This window comes from Equus quagga, chromosome 12 (genome assembly GCF_021613505.1).
Source record: "Equus quagga isolate Etosha38 chromosome 12, UCLA_HA_Equagga_1.0, whole genome shotgun sequence".
Classification (NCBI taxonomy): Eukaryota; Metazoa; Chordata; class Mammalia; order Perissodactyla; family Equidae; genus Equus; species Equus quagga.
Window position 1 is genome coordinate 37,605,035 of NC_060278.1, and position 14,906 is coordinate 37,619,940.

The 14,906-nt window shown below is 42.1% G+C and overlaps 1 protein-coding gene across 2 annotated transcripts in view; it reads right to left on the bottom strand.

The window, feature by feature from the left end:
- The window catches only part of SMYD3 (SET and MYND domain containing 3), a 663,517-nt gene that overhangs the window by 130,130 nt on the left and 518,481 nt on the right, over positions 1-14,906 (bottom strand). For both annotated transcript variants that reach the window (XM_046678091.1, XM_046678090.1), the window contains 3 exons: positions 14,603-14,670; positions 12,933-13,035; positions 4,881-4,991 (listed from right to left, as the gene is read on the bottom strand). In XM_046678091.1, coding sequence (XP_046534047.1) covers positions 4,881-4,991; positions 12,933-13,035; positions 14,603-14,670 — 282 coding nt within the window. The remainder of the gene's footprint in view (positions 1-4,880; positions 4,992-12,932; positions 13,036-14,602; positions 14,671-14,906) is intronic.

Here is a 14,906-nt window from a genome sequence, read left to right on the forward strand (position 1 = left end):
GAAAGGGGTGAAAGGGGCTGTCTCTGGGGAGCAGGTCTCAGGCAGCAGCAGGAGAGGGGGAGCACCTCATGTTTTCAACTGGGTTTGAGTACTTGACTTTTCAAGCTATATACATGTATCACTTTCACAAAAATTAAAATAAAAAATGTAGAAGACTATTTGCAAGAAATAACATGAATGAAGGATTACCTGAAGGATACGCAGCCTTACTTTCCTCTATATAGCCTAAATTTTATTCTTGGAATGCAGCAAACCATCAGAGAGAGAAGAACCTGGATTACATAATTGTTCATCCTTCTTGTTGCTTCTTTTATTAAGTTATAATATGAAATTATGTCCATCAGCCACATTGAGGGCGACTGTAAAAGTCAGCTATTCAAGTCATTGTGGAAAGTCTGTAAGAATGTTGACCACTCAGGCTCAGGGCCCCTCGGGAGCGCCTCAGGCCCCAGTGACGGGAAACGCTGTGCTTCGGCCAAGGACTGAGTGTGCATTCACTCTTACGGCTACTGTAAACGCTAAACTTAGTCTTTTAGCTTTGGCTGCTGGGAAATTTAGAGACAATCTGTGATTATTTCCTGTCACTGTACATGATCATATGGCATGCCCTCTGGGTACTAACCTGCTTTCATCTTACTTATTATCACTCATTTCACACATGAATAAAAATTTATTGCTGTTGTAGTGTATATACAGGAATATATTTATATCTACATGTGTATACGTGTGCATGTGTGCCTGTAAGCCACTTCAGAATCTTTTGGGTGAGGGAAAAGGTATAATTAGATCAAACAAGTGGAAAACGAGAAGAGATGAGAAAAAAGACAAAAGACAAAGGCAGGCTGGATCTTGGGATCATGACTTCAGAGGACAACGAAGGCCAAGCTAAGAGTTTGCAGTTTACCCTGAACACTAAAGATAATGCTAAATACTTCAAAAGTTCTGAGCAAAGCAATGCCATGGAAACAGTGGTTTTTAAGAAACCTTACTCTTAAACCAGTGCACAAGATGGATGGACGGGAAGAAATTGAGGACGAGGTGACCACTCAGGAGCTATTTCAACAATCTAACAATGAGGCAATAGGGCAGTTAGTACATTGAAAAACAGGATCAAACATAACAGGCTTTATGAAAAACAAAGTGACATGCAAGTAAAAATAGCTTTTTTGCAACAAAGCACATGGCATCCAAGGAAGCACGCTACGTGCCATCCACAAACTTATGGACACAACCAACTCCATTTGGTCTGTTCTGCTTCCATTGCCTTGATTCTGTCCTGGGCAAGTCACAGGAGAAGCCAAATTACCCTGAAACCTACATCAGAAGGTAAGTTTTATTTCTTCTAGAAATTAAGCTGCTGCTGATTACAAACGACAACTAACTCCACACATGCAAATGACACCCACTATCACAAGGCCGCTGGCCTTCCTAAAACATGGTCCCAGGCGAGTCCAGTAACACGCTGATGTAGGCACGTAACAAATAGTGCTTCATGCAGAAACCTGTTGAAATGAATTTTCTAGGTTCCAAGAAAAGAAGAAAAATAATCTTGAAAACTTTAAATTTAGGAACTAAAGTAAATTTAATTTTGACTGAAGAAATTTTGAATTTATGATCTTTGAGGAATACACTAAGCTGAATTTACCTATGTATTATTTTTTCAAAGCAAATCAAGAGTATAGAGATTTCAGAAGGAATGTTTATATCACAAAACAGAACAAAATTCTCAAATAGAAACTTAAAAATATAACTGACAAACTAATTTAAATCAAGTGTATATTCTCATATAAATATATACCCTACTCACTTCCACTAGGAGACATGGGATAATAGAGCTGGAAGGGGCCTTAAGACCACCTAGTCTAACTGCCCTTGTGTTATCTACAGTATTTGTCTTTCTCTGTCTGACTTATTTCACTAAGTATAATGTCCTCAAGCTCCATCCATGTTATAGCAAATGGCAAGATTTCCTTCTTTTTTATGGCTGAATAATATTGTATTATATATAACATATATAATATATATTTATATTATATAAATAGATATAGATACTATTTTATATATATATATAAAATATATACCACATCTTCTTCATCCATTCATCTATCAATATGGACACTTAAGTTGCTTCCATGTCTTGGCTATTGTAAATAATGCTGCACTGAACATGTGGGTGCAGGTATCTGTTCAAATTAGTGTTTTCATGTTCTTTGGATAGATACCTAGAAGTGGAATTGCTGGATCATATGGTATTTCTGTTTTTAATTTTTTGAGGAACTTCCATACTGTTTTCCATAGTGGCTGCACCAATTTACATTCCCACCAACAGTGCACAGGGGTTCCCTTTCCTCCACATCCTCACCAACACTTGTTATTTTCTGTCTTCTTTCTTTCTTTCTTTATTTTTAGACTGGCACCTGAGCTAGCATCTGTTGCCCATCTTCCTCTTTTTTCTCTTCCTCTTCTGCCCAAAGCCTCCAAGTACACAGCTGCATATTTTAGTTTAAGTCCTTCTGGTTGTGCTATGTGGGACGCCGCGTCAGCATGGCCTGAAGAGTGGTGCCACGTCTGCACCCAGGATCTGAACTGGCAAAACCCTGGGCCATGTTAGTGTCAATTTGACTGGGCCGCTTGGTGCCCAGACATTTGGTTAAACATTATTCTGGGGGTGTGTGTGAGGTGTTTGGGATAAGATTAACATTTGAATCAGCAGACTGAGTAAAGCAGATTGCTCTCCTCAATGTGGGTGGGCCTCACCCAATCAGTTGAAGGCCTGAACAGAACAAAAAGGCCGACCTTACCATGAGTAAGAGGGAACAACTCCTGCCTGACTGTTTTCAAGCTGGGACATCATTTTTTTCCTACCTTCGGATTCAAATTGAAACACTGGCTCTTCCTGGGTCAGACTGGAACTACACTATTAGCTCTTTTGGATCTCCCGCTTACTGACTGCAGATCGTAGACCTTAGCCTCCACAATCACATGAGCCAAATCCTTACGATAAATCTCACTTTCTCGTTCATATTCTCTCTCTCTATATATATATATAGATACACACACACACACACACACACACACACACACACACACACACACACATCCTGTTGGTTCTCATTCTTTGGAGAATCCTAATACAATACTAAACAAACTTCTAGCTCAAGGGAGGAAAGAAATTGGTCTCAATGGATATGGCAAACACTGTAGGTCGGCTACCCAAAAGCCATTCACAGCCTTCTTCACCCTCGTCTTCCTCTAGTATAAAAGCTGAAAAGCTAAAATGCAGTTTCCTCACCTCTTTTACAGCCAAAGGTGGTCATGTGACATAGTTCTGAACAATAAGATGTAGGTAGAAACGCCTAGGAAGATTTCCCATTGTTCCTTGCCCTACTACCCCTTCTTTTTAATGTCTAGAGCTTGGACACACGGACTGGGGGCTGGGGACAGCAGAGATGGCCCAGGAGGAAGACAGAAGGATTCTGTGATGAGATCTATGAACAGCTGCTCCCATCTTGGACTGCTTCTCCAGGATTCTTGAGACAAATACACCCCACCTACTAGAGCCAGTTTTAATTGGGTTATCTGTTATTTGTATCCAAACTCTTTCCTAATACACTATTCTAGCCAGATTTCAACTATAAACATAAACTGAAAGTGATCATAACCCCAATTTTAATAAAATATAAGCACTTATTCAAGACATTTTTGTGAGTCTGCCATATAGATGGCATGTAAAAGGCAGTAAATCCCAAAGTTTTCCCATTCCCAACCAAGGATGCTGGTGGGAAGCTAGCTTGCCTGCCATTCCAGATTACAGCCTGGGGAGAAAGCCCAGGGCATCCCCCACGATTCCTGGCACGCCTGTGAGTGGCAAAAGGCTAACGCTAACGTGGCTTGAATATTGGGGAGATATTAGCAGTGGATCCAACTTCTCCCATTTAGTTCACTTATTTCTAAAAGTTCTTTTTAATGAAAAATTGATCATCTTCACTGATTCCTGCATCATTAGAATGAGCTTGTGGTCCTCGCTCCTGAAGTGAAACCAACGACCTCTCTCCACTGATGCTGGCATCGGAAGTCACAGGTAGTTGTGGTATAGCGGAAAGAGCACTAGATTTAATCAAAACAGCTGGGTTTGAGACTTGGTTCTGCCACTTTTTCCTTCATTCTGTCCTAGAGGCACATCTCCGAACCTTTCTCACTTCCGTTTCCTTTATAATTATTGAGTTCAAATGAGATAATGATTACAAAAGAATTCCAACAAATGAAAAGCACTCTACAAAAGTCAGATTTCATCAGATAACCTGATGGTGTGAAAACTAAAAGTAAACAGGTTCAATGTGAGGAGAGCATATGAGTAATATGAGAAAAGTTCATTCCTTCTCTTTATGGCATTTATTTTGGCTCTTCTTCCTTTCTCAAAGAGTAAAAGTTGCTAGATAAGTGATCTCCATCTGATCAAGTGCTGAAGCAAAATGCCTCAGAGAATAAATTTTAAAGACATAAAAAACCAGCTACAACTTGGTGTGTTTATTACTGAGCAAGAGCTGTTGCAGTCATGATGTAACTCAACCGTCCTGTTACAGCTCTAATAGCACTCTGCCTTCAACACCCTTTTCACTGCCTGTTTAATGCCTACCTTCCCTCTAGACTCCCAGTTCCACAGATCCTTACCTGAGATTAAACCTCTTATTGTCTGGTGGGTGATAAAAGTTCCAGGAAATAAAATGTATGTGGCACAATGCACCACTTTATTTACCTGTGTTTCCTACTATGCAGAGAGGGTTGTTTACTTTTGGGTTAATGAAATAAAAGGAGAGTTCTCTGAAAGATCATTGGGCTATTGCCTGGGAGATGTTCCAAGCTGGTTCCACACAACATACCTTGTCTTGGGTTTGGCATCGGAAACAGTCACATTCAAAGCAGTACTGGTCCCTCAGCTGCTTCCGGCGCTCCTCGCTGGTCATCAGCATGTCCAGGTAGCAGATGGTAAGCTGTGGAGGCCAGAGAGGAATGGAGTCATATGACTGCTGTGCTCATTGTCTTTAACAAATGGTTATCATTATTGCTAATTATTAAAGTAGAACATGTTTTTATTATACACCAAGAAGTGTAAGAGAGAAGATACTACTTACAGTGCCTCTATCAAAATACTCACAAATAACATTTTTAATGCACCACCTTCTGGTCTTTGTTATGCAGCCAGCACATGTGTATCACGTATTTATTTTAAAGAACTGGGCTCATGACCTTTATACACTTTTACATCTTACCTTTTATTCACTGAACAGTAAAATATCAAGAGCTTTTCTATGTTTGGTCTTACTAACGTTTGGCAATAAATTCCATAACCATTGGTAATCAGAGTGCCCAAATTAATCCTGGCAATCAAATGGGTGGCAGATGATAGAGCCAGATTGCTCTTAACTCCTAACCAATTCTATAGCTGCCTCACAGCATTCAAGGTCAACCAAGTTTGGGATCTTTGAAATTAGGAGACAGTTCTCTTAATTGTGACTAGATTTCTTTTTAAAAGGTGGAATAATGTCCAAATAGGGAGAATTTAATGTCAGAATGTAATCACTGACAGAGGCTTTTACATGGACTTCCTTGGACCCTTTCAAATGCAGTAACTATGCCCTGTCCTGGATGGCGAAAGGTCATAGGTGAGAGGGCACACTTGAGGGACTCCTCGGGTTTCTCTCTAGCTCTAAGATTCCACTTCATGACATAGGCCTTCAGGCAAATGATGATGTTTAAAACATTTTTCACTTGACTGGATCTCCTGTGCACTCAAAGTCTAATCCAAAATACACAACAGAGCTCCTGATCCCTGACCTGCTCTCTCTCAGCTGGAGCCTTCCCAATCGCAGATCACAGTAATTCATCTTGTGTGTTATCCAAGAAGAAATCTTGGAGTTATTCCTGACTTCTCTCTTTCTTTCACATTCTCCATTCAATCCACTAAGAAATTCTGTGGGCTCAATCTTAAAAAAATATCCAGAAGCAACTCCTTTGCACTTTTTCCAATGCTACCGCTCTGGTCTGAGCCCCCATCATCTCTTGCCTGTAAAATGCAGGTCTCCCTGCTTCTCCCCTGGGCCCCTGCACTCCAACCTCCAGCAGTGACTTACTTAAAAAACAGTCAGGGCAGATCTTTCCTCTGTTCAAAATGCTCCAAAGGCCACCCCCCAACACTTTTGCTTAGAGTAAAGGCCAAGTCCTTACAATGGATTCCCACAGAACAACTCAAAGTGTGGTTCCTGGAGAGTTGCTAGTCTGTGATGTTGCTAGGCCATGATGAAATGAGTAAAGAAACGCAAAGTTAACATTTAGAAACTTGGATAGCAATTTGGTAAGGGAAATCTTATGTGACTCTAATAATAAAACATCGGGCTTTTACTTTATACACTTTTTAAATTTCATTTTTCTAGTAATTCATTTTCACTAAATTTTACAAAAATATTAGTCTGCAATGGATTAGGGGAAAAATAATAACAATAATAATAAGCTCATTCTTCATGACAAGGAGTGGGAGCAACAATGGCTTCACATACTCCAGCCCTGCCCCCTCTCCGAACTCCTCTCCCCCTCTCCCTGCCTTCTCCCGGCTCTCGCCAGCCCAGCCTGCCTCTTCTCCACGCGCACTCCCACCCCAAGGCCTACGCACTGGCTGTTTCCTCTGCTCTTCCCCAGAACTACTACGGTGATCTCCCTCCTCTCTTCTGCGCTCCCACCAAATCGCACTTTCTTACTGAGGTCTAACCTGACCACCCTAATCAAAATAACAACCCAACTCCCACCCCACCCCAGTGCTCCGAATTCCCCACCCACTCGCCTCTAGTTCTTCTTCTCTAACATCTGTCAGCTTGTAATGTAAATTACTGCTTTATTCACTTTTACACGTAGAAAGTAATTCCGAGGGTATGTGTGGTGGCGGAAGAAGGGAATGCTGTCGGAGAGGAAGGCAGGACTGTCTATGAAGGAGACGACAAACAGTCCCCAGAGCAAAACCTCCATGTGGTTTTTCTTGGACTTAAAGCATGTGATGTCTACAAAGCATGATCTTACTTGTTTGAAAGCACGGTAGGGCGGAGAAGGCCATCATCTTTGACAGAAAACACAGCTTCGGGAGGGCCTCACTAAAGCAGTCGGGGGAAGGAGGCCTGTCTGGCCAGCCAGTGCTGTCTAATCTACCATGGCCATCCCCAGGGTGACAGAAGCCACATCCTGATCCGGCAGCTGGCTCTCTGCAGACCCTTCACGTGTTACTCACCTGTAACATGCTGCTCCATACACAGAAACAAGAGTACTGCGTCCGCCTTAAGAAATGTAGGCAATGGCGTTCTTGAACATCTACCGCGCTGGGCAGTCACCCAGCGAGGCAGCGGGAGACAGTGAGAATCAGCAAAGGTCTGCAATCCATCTGGGACTTGCACCCACATCTCTTGATTCAAGTCTGATGCTCTTTTTACAATAAAACAGCTGCTTCTTATACCTCGAGGGGGGGCCGTAGGGGAGAATAGCTTTTTTTTTTCTTTGAGGAAGTTTGGCCCTGGGCTAACATCTGTTGTCAATCAGGCTCTCAGGGCCCAGTTTCCTTATATGAGGTGAGATGGTGAAATGAGCTGATCTCTGTGTGCCCTCTTGGGTTAACTCTAGGACCCTAATTCTCAATTCAGCCCAATGGCTCTCAGTCACCAGCCCCAGGCTCTCAAATCAGATCAGATGGATCAGCAGTAGTTTCTGGGTGATTACAATGTGCTATGTGAAGCCAACAAATCCAGGGTCTGCCACAGCAGAGAAACATGCTTGACTAACCGAAGACTTTATTACAAGGGCCAGAACTCACCAGTGATCATGCCAGGCACCGAAGGGGCAACAGAAGACTAGTGATTTGATTTAACCGCAATAAATAAGCTTCTCTAGCCTCCCTCACTGTCCTGTAACTACTACCTGGACTATGCAATGGCTTTCTCACTGGCCTCCCTCCTGCCTTCAGTTTCCTTTTCATCTTCTAAACTACTTTGAGAGAGATCTTCCTAAAACTCTCAGCTGATCATGTCATTTCTCTACGCGAAGATTTCTGATGGGGGCTGACTGTCTATGGGATAAAGGCATACAAGGCTTCCATTCTCCAACTGATCTTCTGTCTGCCTTTCTAGTCTCAACATCTCTTCCTGCTCCCTACTGTCTGTCACAATTATACACGTTGCAACACCTCTTAAACCATGCACACCATGCCAACGTGTATCGTACATCGCTACCTTGGATAGCCAATGCCCCTTCCTCCACTCTCAGCTTATTCAGAGCTCTCCCATCCTTCAAGCTTGGCTCAAATACACCTCTTCCAGTGAAGACTGCCCCATGCCCCGCTCTGTGTCTCTTTCATGCCACTGAAGTTCACAAAATACACCATATCAAAGCTGAAGGTCTCAATGGCAAGAATAATTTTATTCATATTTTTTGGGAAAAAAACATAGCCAGATAACTAACTAGTAATGAAGGCTAAATCATTTTTATCAGCCAAAGATAAAAACCTTTATTGAAGACTCATTGACTCACCAGTTTTAATGGAGAGTCTACTCAGTAAATGTAGGGCTCATTTAGTGGGAACTTATGTATGAAACTTTGCCATTGATCAGTGGCTGCTTTAATGGCATAGAACAAAATCACATTAAAATATTAATGCTACTGACCATTGCTTTGCCATTTTAGTGCAGCTCTTATGGAAAATGCAGTAAATCATTTCCAACATTAGAGTAATATCGTGAAAGATATTTGCTGGATGTTGAATATGTTGCTTACTTGAAAATTTCAAGGCAAAATGAACCTCTTTACCATGAAGCCCATCTTTTCATTACGTACATCTGAATGGATAAGAAGACCATAAAAAACTAAAATTAGAGTTTGCTTTCATTTCTGGAATTACATTGTCACAATTATAAATTTTTCTGCTAATACTGGCTCTGCACCGAAAAAAAATCTTAACTTTTTTTTAAAGTCAAACCTGAGTGTTATTCTTGTCTCTTCTCCTTGTCACCCCCTTGTAGCCAGTCAATTTTTAGCTTCTAAATATTATATTCTTCAGATCTTCCAGCATGAGCCACCATCTGAATTTCCTGTCTTCAGGCCACCATTGTTACTGCTTGCCTGGATTACTGCATCATCCTGACCCTCATTCCCAACTTCGTCTACACACAGAAAATCTGATCATGCAGATCCTTTGCTTAAACTCTTCAGTGACACCTCACTGCCTGCCCCCTCCCTTTTACAAATATTTACTGAGTGCCTCCTATACACTGGGCACTGTTATGGAACCTTCAGATGAACTGAGTTCCTTAACTCCCTTGGGTTCCTCGGTCTGGTCCCTGCATGTTCCTTCATCTGCTGGTCATGTGTGAATTCTTTAATCTGTTGATTTGAACTGCTTCCTGCTCCTTGAACTCACCGTTCTGTCTCTGACTTCTGTGTCTTTGTCTGGAACGTCTTCCCCTCTCTTAACCAACTTTAACCCTATGGATCCTTCAAGAGTCTAGGAGTCACTTCTCCAGAAGCCTTCCTTACCACTCCCAAGCCCTGCCCCTTACCTCCATTTGGGCACCGCTGCTCTGAACATCTATAAAGCCCTATGTACATCTATACTATTGTACTTCTCATATTCTATTATTGTTTTCTGTTCTATGCCCATTTCTCCAATTGTATCTTGAACTCCCGAAAGCGAGGCTGGGCCTTACTCACTTTTGTATTCCCAATGCCCATCCCAGTACATGACACCCAGTAAACATGCAGTGAATTTGTTAAATGACTTAGCAAATGAGTAAAGATAACTGAGAATAAACAGACTCTTCTAGCCCCAAAACATTTTACATTAAAACTGCCATTAGGGATACTGATAGGCTCAATTTATGCAGATCACATTTCTCCCAATTGACATGGCTCCAGAGAATGCTACAAGACAATGACATCATCTATAACAGCTATAACTCTTCTAACCAGGAATTCCCATCAGGGCGGCCTAGACTGTCCTGAAAGAAAGAAAGCTGGACATGTTTTGGAAGATTGTCAGACCATAATATGTATTTCATAGCTTAACATAACCCTGAAGAGGAAGCCATCAGCAATCCAGTATGTGAGCCATGATTTAAGCCATAAACAAAGATCTCCTTGTAAGAGGTGTTGGAGGAGGAGACAAAAACCCAAAACCAAAAAGGACCCAACAACTCAGCATTACAATGAAAATCCTTATATAGCAAAGTGTTACAAATGGTGCTGGTTTGAAGGGAAATGGTCCAAAAGTGATCTGTGGAGAGAAACAAAGGGTAAGAAAAGTCCATGGTGATTTCTGTTATTGTGGAACCCTGTGTAATTTTCCAGCTCTCCTTGTCTGAGGTTTGAAATGTTCCCATCTCGAATTGGCACTGGACTGGCTTTCATGTTACTTTCTTTCTGGGGCCCTTGGGACACACCTGAGGATTAGTGGTAGTTTCAAAGTGGCTCTAAGATTCTCTTCCACCTCTGGTTTTGCCTTTAGCAAGCCTCATTCATTCACTCAACAAGGATCTTCTATGTTATAGGCACTATGCAGCCTGCCCTCATGGAGCCTACATTCTGGCACTTTCATCCCAAATAGCATATATAAAATGGGGAGTGCCCTAATGAGCAATAAAGCCAAAAGGTAAAGATGTATGAAATTACCAAAATTTCTAAATTTACTTCCTTATCCAATTTGATCACCCCTCTTAACCTCAAAATGTCTTTTCTCATGGTTCTCCCTCTCCCCTACCTCTGCCCCAAGGGGCCAGTTTTAAATGTGTAGGATGTATTTTAGGTGTTGGGAGAGGCGACAGACATTAACTGAGCAGGCACTAGGGACAGCACCCCTCTTCAATGACGCAATAGTCCTTCACCATGAACGACTTTCCATCTGGAATGTCAACAGTGCCCTCAGTGAGAAACACTGCTGGTTTTTACAGTATGCTCAATTTAACAGAAAGTCGATTCAACAAAGAGTTACTGAATGCCTCCTGGGGGCAAGGCAAAGTACTAGGTACTAGAGGAGATACAGAAGTAAGCCACAATTTCCTGTCCTCAAGAAGCCATAGCTGAACGGTCACCAAAAGAGCCAGAATAACACCAAAGAAATATTAATAACCACTACAAGGCAGATCTCAGAGGGAAAGATGTTCCTTTAATGTGGAAGGAAAAGCTTTCTAGCAGAGATGGTGTTTGAGAGGGCCTTGAAGGGTGCACAGCATTAAGATGGGTAGAAATGGTGGGCAGAGAGAGGGAGGACAACTGAGCAGACGCAGCATCACCCATCAGGACATGCATAATGATATGGAAGAAATGCTATTTTCTGAACAAGCTGATATAAGCAGGACTCATGAGGAGAATTCTCTCTCTGATGCGAAGTTGCTTTGATGAGTACCGCAGGGAAACACATCCGAGCCTGCAGGGCCTGACGCTAAGCAGAACTATTCTATGTCAGGCAAGAGGATGGACTTGCTTGTTGCTCCAGAGATGGAAAGAAAGGGACATGAAAAAAGTGAAGAAAGCGCCAAAGATCAGGCATTTTTCAACTAAATGAAAATCAACCAAGAATAATAATTAGCAGCCAAGCTTGGAAAACAAGAGTTATATGAATATATATTTCATATTGAAAATATCTATTTTCTTACGGAAATTTCTCTGTTGTCTCTGAAAATTCCAACCATTTCTAATAGTTCTTACGTTTGCTTTTAATTTAGCAAAACAACAGCATCATCAGCATCATCACCAACAGCAGCAGCCATCGCTCAGCCCCCAAAATAGCGTTGCTGCAAATGGATAGTAGTTCCCTTCCTCACCTGCCTTGAAGTCATATATGGCCCCAGATACAAAGAACATCTAAACTCCCCATATTGTTGACAGGTATCCCAGTGTACTTGGTACACTGGTCCTAAAAACTGGAAATTCAGTAAGTGGCTGTATAAGAGACAGCTTATTCAGTTGAAAATCAGTTTGGAGGGAGTCTTATCAAAGCTGAATCCCTGTCTACATAAAATATGGTACCTCTGAGTCTAGGTTTTATTGGCTGAGTGCTGCATAAACACAATAAAAGCTTACGATACTCTGTTTTCCTTGCAATAAATATCCACTTTAGCAAACTGGAAGGTAGAAGGAAACTGGGTTCTAAAAAGCATAAGTATCTATGACCCAGAATTCAGGGTAGTAATTGTGCAAATGCTGTGCAGGCTCAGGTTCACAGCCCTGGGGCAGCCCATCTGCAGCTGCCTCATGAGACCTCAGAACTCTGAGAAGGTTCCTCATCAAAAGAGGCCGCCTTGGCAGTCCGCAAAACGGGCAGGGTCAAAGCCAGTTCACCGCTGGAGGTCACACTCCTGTCCTCTATTCCCTTTGCATCTTTGTTTGGACAATCACCCAGAGATGCTGATCAGTTTGGAATGGCCCAATGACAACCTGAAAGAGTAAAACTTGTTTGCTCTCTTAACATGACGGTAAAAACAAGTCACCTTCAAAATTCGACTAGTGGCCTTTGGAATAAGTAAACCCTTGGGATCTCACTCACAAGCTGGGGTGCCCTCCTTGCCCATAAAAGGATAACCACTTGCAGAGATGTGAGAGGTTGCTGAACTGTCATATGCACAAAACACACACACTCTGTCACACAAACATCTCTCTCTCATACATATACAATAGGAACTGTCATCATCCACAAAAATGGTGATTAAAACAAAAGTTAGCCCCTCCATAATCTGGGAGGAGCAGTGATGGGTAAATTGGTCACTGGGTAGAGGTATTATATATCTTCTCCTTGGCAGAAGGACAATGAAAAGCTGTCCCTCAGGCACAACTGGTTTTAGGGAAGGGCCACGTTGAGAGGGTCTTTGATGGAAAAGGAAGCCAGGCCGTGGGAAACACAGGTTCCTTACCTCCTCTCCCGCCTCAATGTCTCGGACTGCACGCAGTAAGAGGTGGGGCCCGTTGAACACAATCGAACAGTTGGGGTCACAGCTGTGATTGAGCAAAGACATACTGGAGGAAACAAAATATAAGAGGGAGACCATCATGGCTCGGCAGCTCGAGTCAAGCATCTAAATTTAACGAATATGTTGGGCAAAAGACACTTTAGCTTGGGGGGAGGGAGACAGGTAAGGTTGACAGTGCACCAGGGATTGAGTGCTCTGGGAAGTCACAGAAATGTCACTAGCCCACTTCATTTAAGTGAAATGCTCCCCAAGATGGAGGCTAATTAGGGAAGTTTCTTCATAAAAACATTTTTCTGAGTCCTTTTTGGGCATGGATGCAGGGAGGTAGTCATCTCATTAGAAACCAGCCAATAAGGGAACCCAATATGAAGATGGGAAAAAACTGACTTGCAAAGAAATAATCTCTGAGATGATGGGATGCAGCAGTGACCACTGCAGCCAAGATGCCACTGACCTTCCCCACACAGGATCTCATTTGCTGAGCTCCTTTGGAGGAACGGCCATCTCTGCTAGAACATCCACAGCTACACTGAAGAATAATTAGGAGTACTTCCTCTTCAACAGAAAGCTGAAGTTATCCTGCTAACTAGATTCTCACGAGTTCTGGGCCATGCTCCTAACATTTTAGTACTGTGGAGATGCATTTTTTACCATCTGGGAAGGGAATGCATTTAAGCTGTCACCATATCTGACAATAATTAGAATAACTATAAGTGAGCATTCAGTATGTAGAAAGCACTTTCTTAGCACTTGAGCATGTTTATCAAATTCAATCATCACAATAATCTTATCAGGAATACTTACAGATGAAGAAACTGATACATAGAAGTTAAATGACTTGCCCAAGGACACACAACTAGTAAGTGGTGACTGAATTTGAACCAGGTTGTCTGAACTCAGAGCCTAAGCTCTGAACCAATACCCATTATTGAATATTGATAGACTTGTAGTCCATTATACTTGTGAGAACTAAGAAAAGAAGCTGAATTCTCAGATTCACAGTTCATTCTAAGAAAGACTATATTTATATTTGGACCCTAACAGCAAGAAAATAAGATGAAACTAGGAGTGAGTCTGGAGTGCTGTGGAAGGACAGTCCAGTAGCCCAGTCGTAAAGGTCACCTCAGTGATAGACAGGGCACTTCAGAGGGCCAAATCCTCAAAGTTTTCTTGCCTCCTAGAGCAGTGGGGCTCCAAGTATGCTAAGACAAAAGACAAAATGAACCCAGCTGGTTCAGTACAGCAAGTCTGGTGAAATAATCACGTGCTTCAGCCCAGGAGCTGGGGAATAAGACCAGGGCAGGGGTGCGGGAATAACCAAGTCTCAGCCTGACGGTTTATTAGCACCCACAATCCAACTTCTTACCCCAAAGTTCCTGAGAACAAGAATTTAGGCCTGAAGTCTGCCTCTGTTAATACCACAGCATATAATGTGGGGTTATAAAATTGTTTTCTTCAAATTTAACATTTTCCATTTTTTGCATTTTCTCATTAGGTTTCAAGCTTGGCTCTTGAACCAGCTGCCATAATAGCCTAACCACCTCCAAAAGGCTGGGGAGCTGGGTGGGAATTAAAGATGTTTCTTGCAGTAAATGAAACACCATCCACCATACCTAGGATATAGGCCAACACCGACTTCCTGCATCTCTGCATTACAGATGGTGAAAGAGTTGCAGATCACCTGTAAAAACAAGGAAGAGACAATCAGGATTACCGGGGTCACCTAAAATGCTTCACAGGCAAGAGAACAAAAATTTTCAAAATAAAATTCAGGGGCCTTTTAGTAGATGCTCTGGAAAGATCCAAGCCAAACATGCTGTCTCATTTGCAGAAGAACATATCTGGAACACATTTTCTTAAGAACATTGGATGGTTAAGTGCAGAAATACCAACATCTTGCAAAAAAGGAAAAAACAA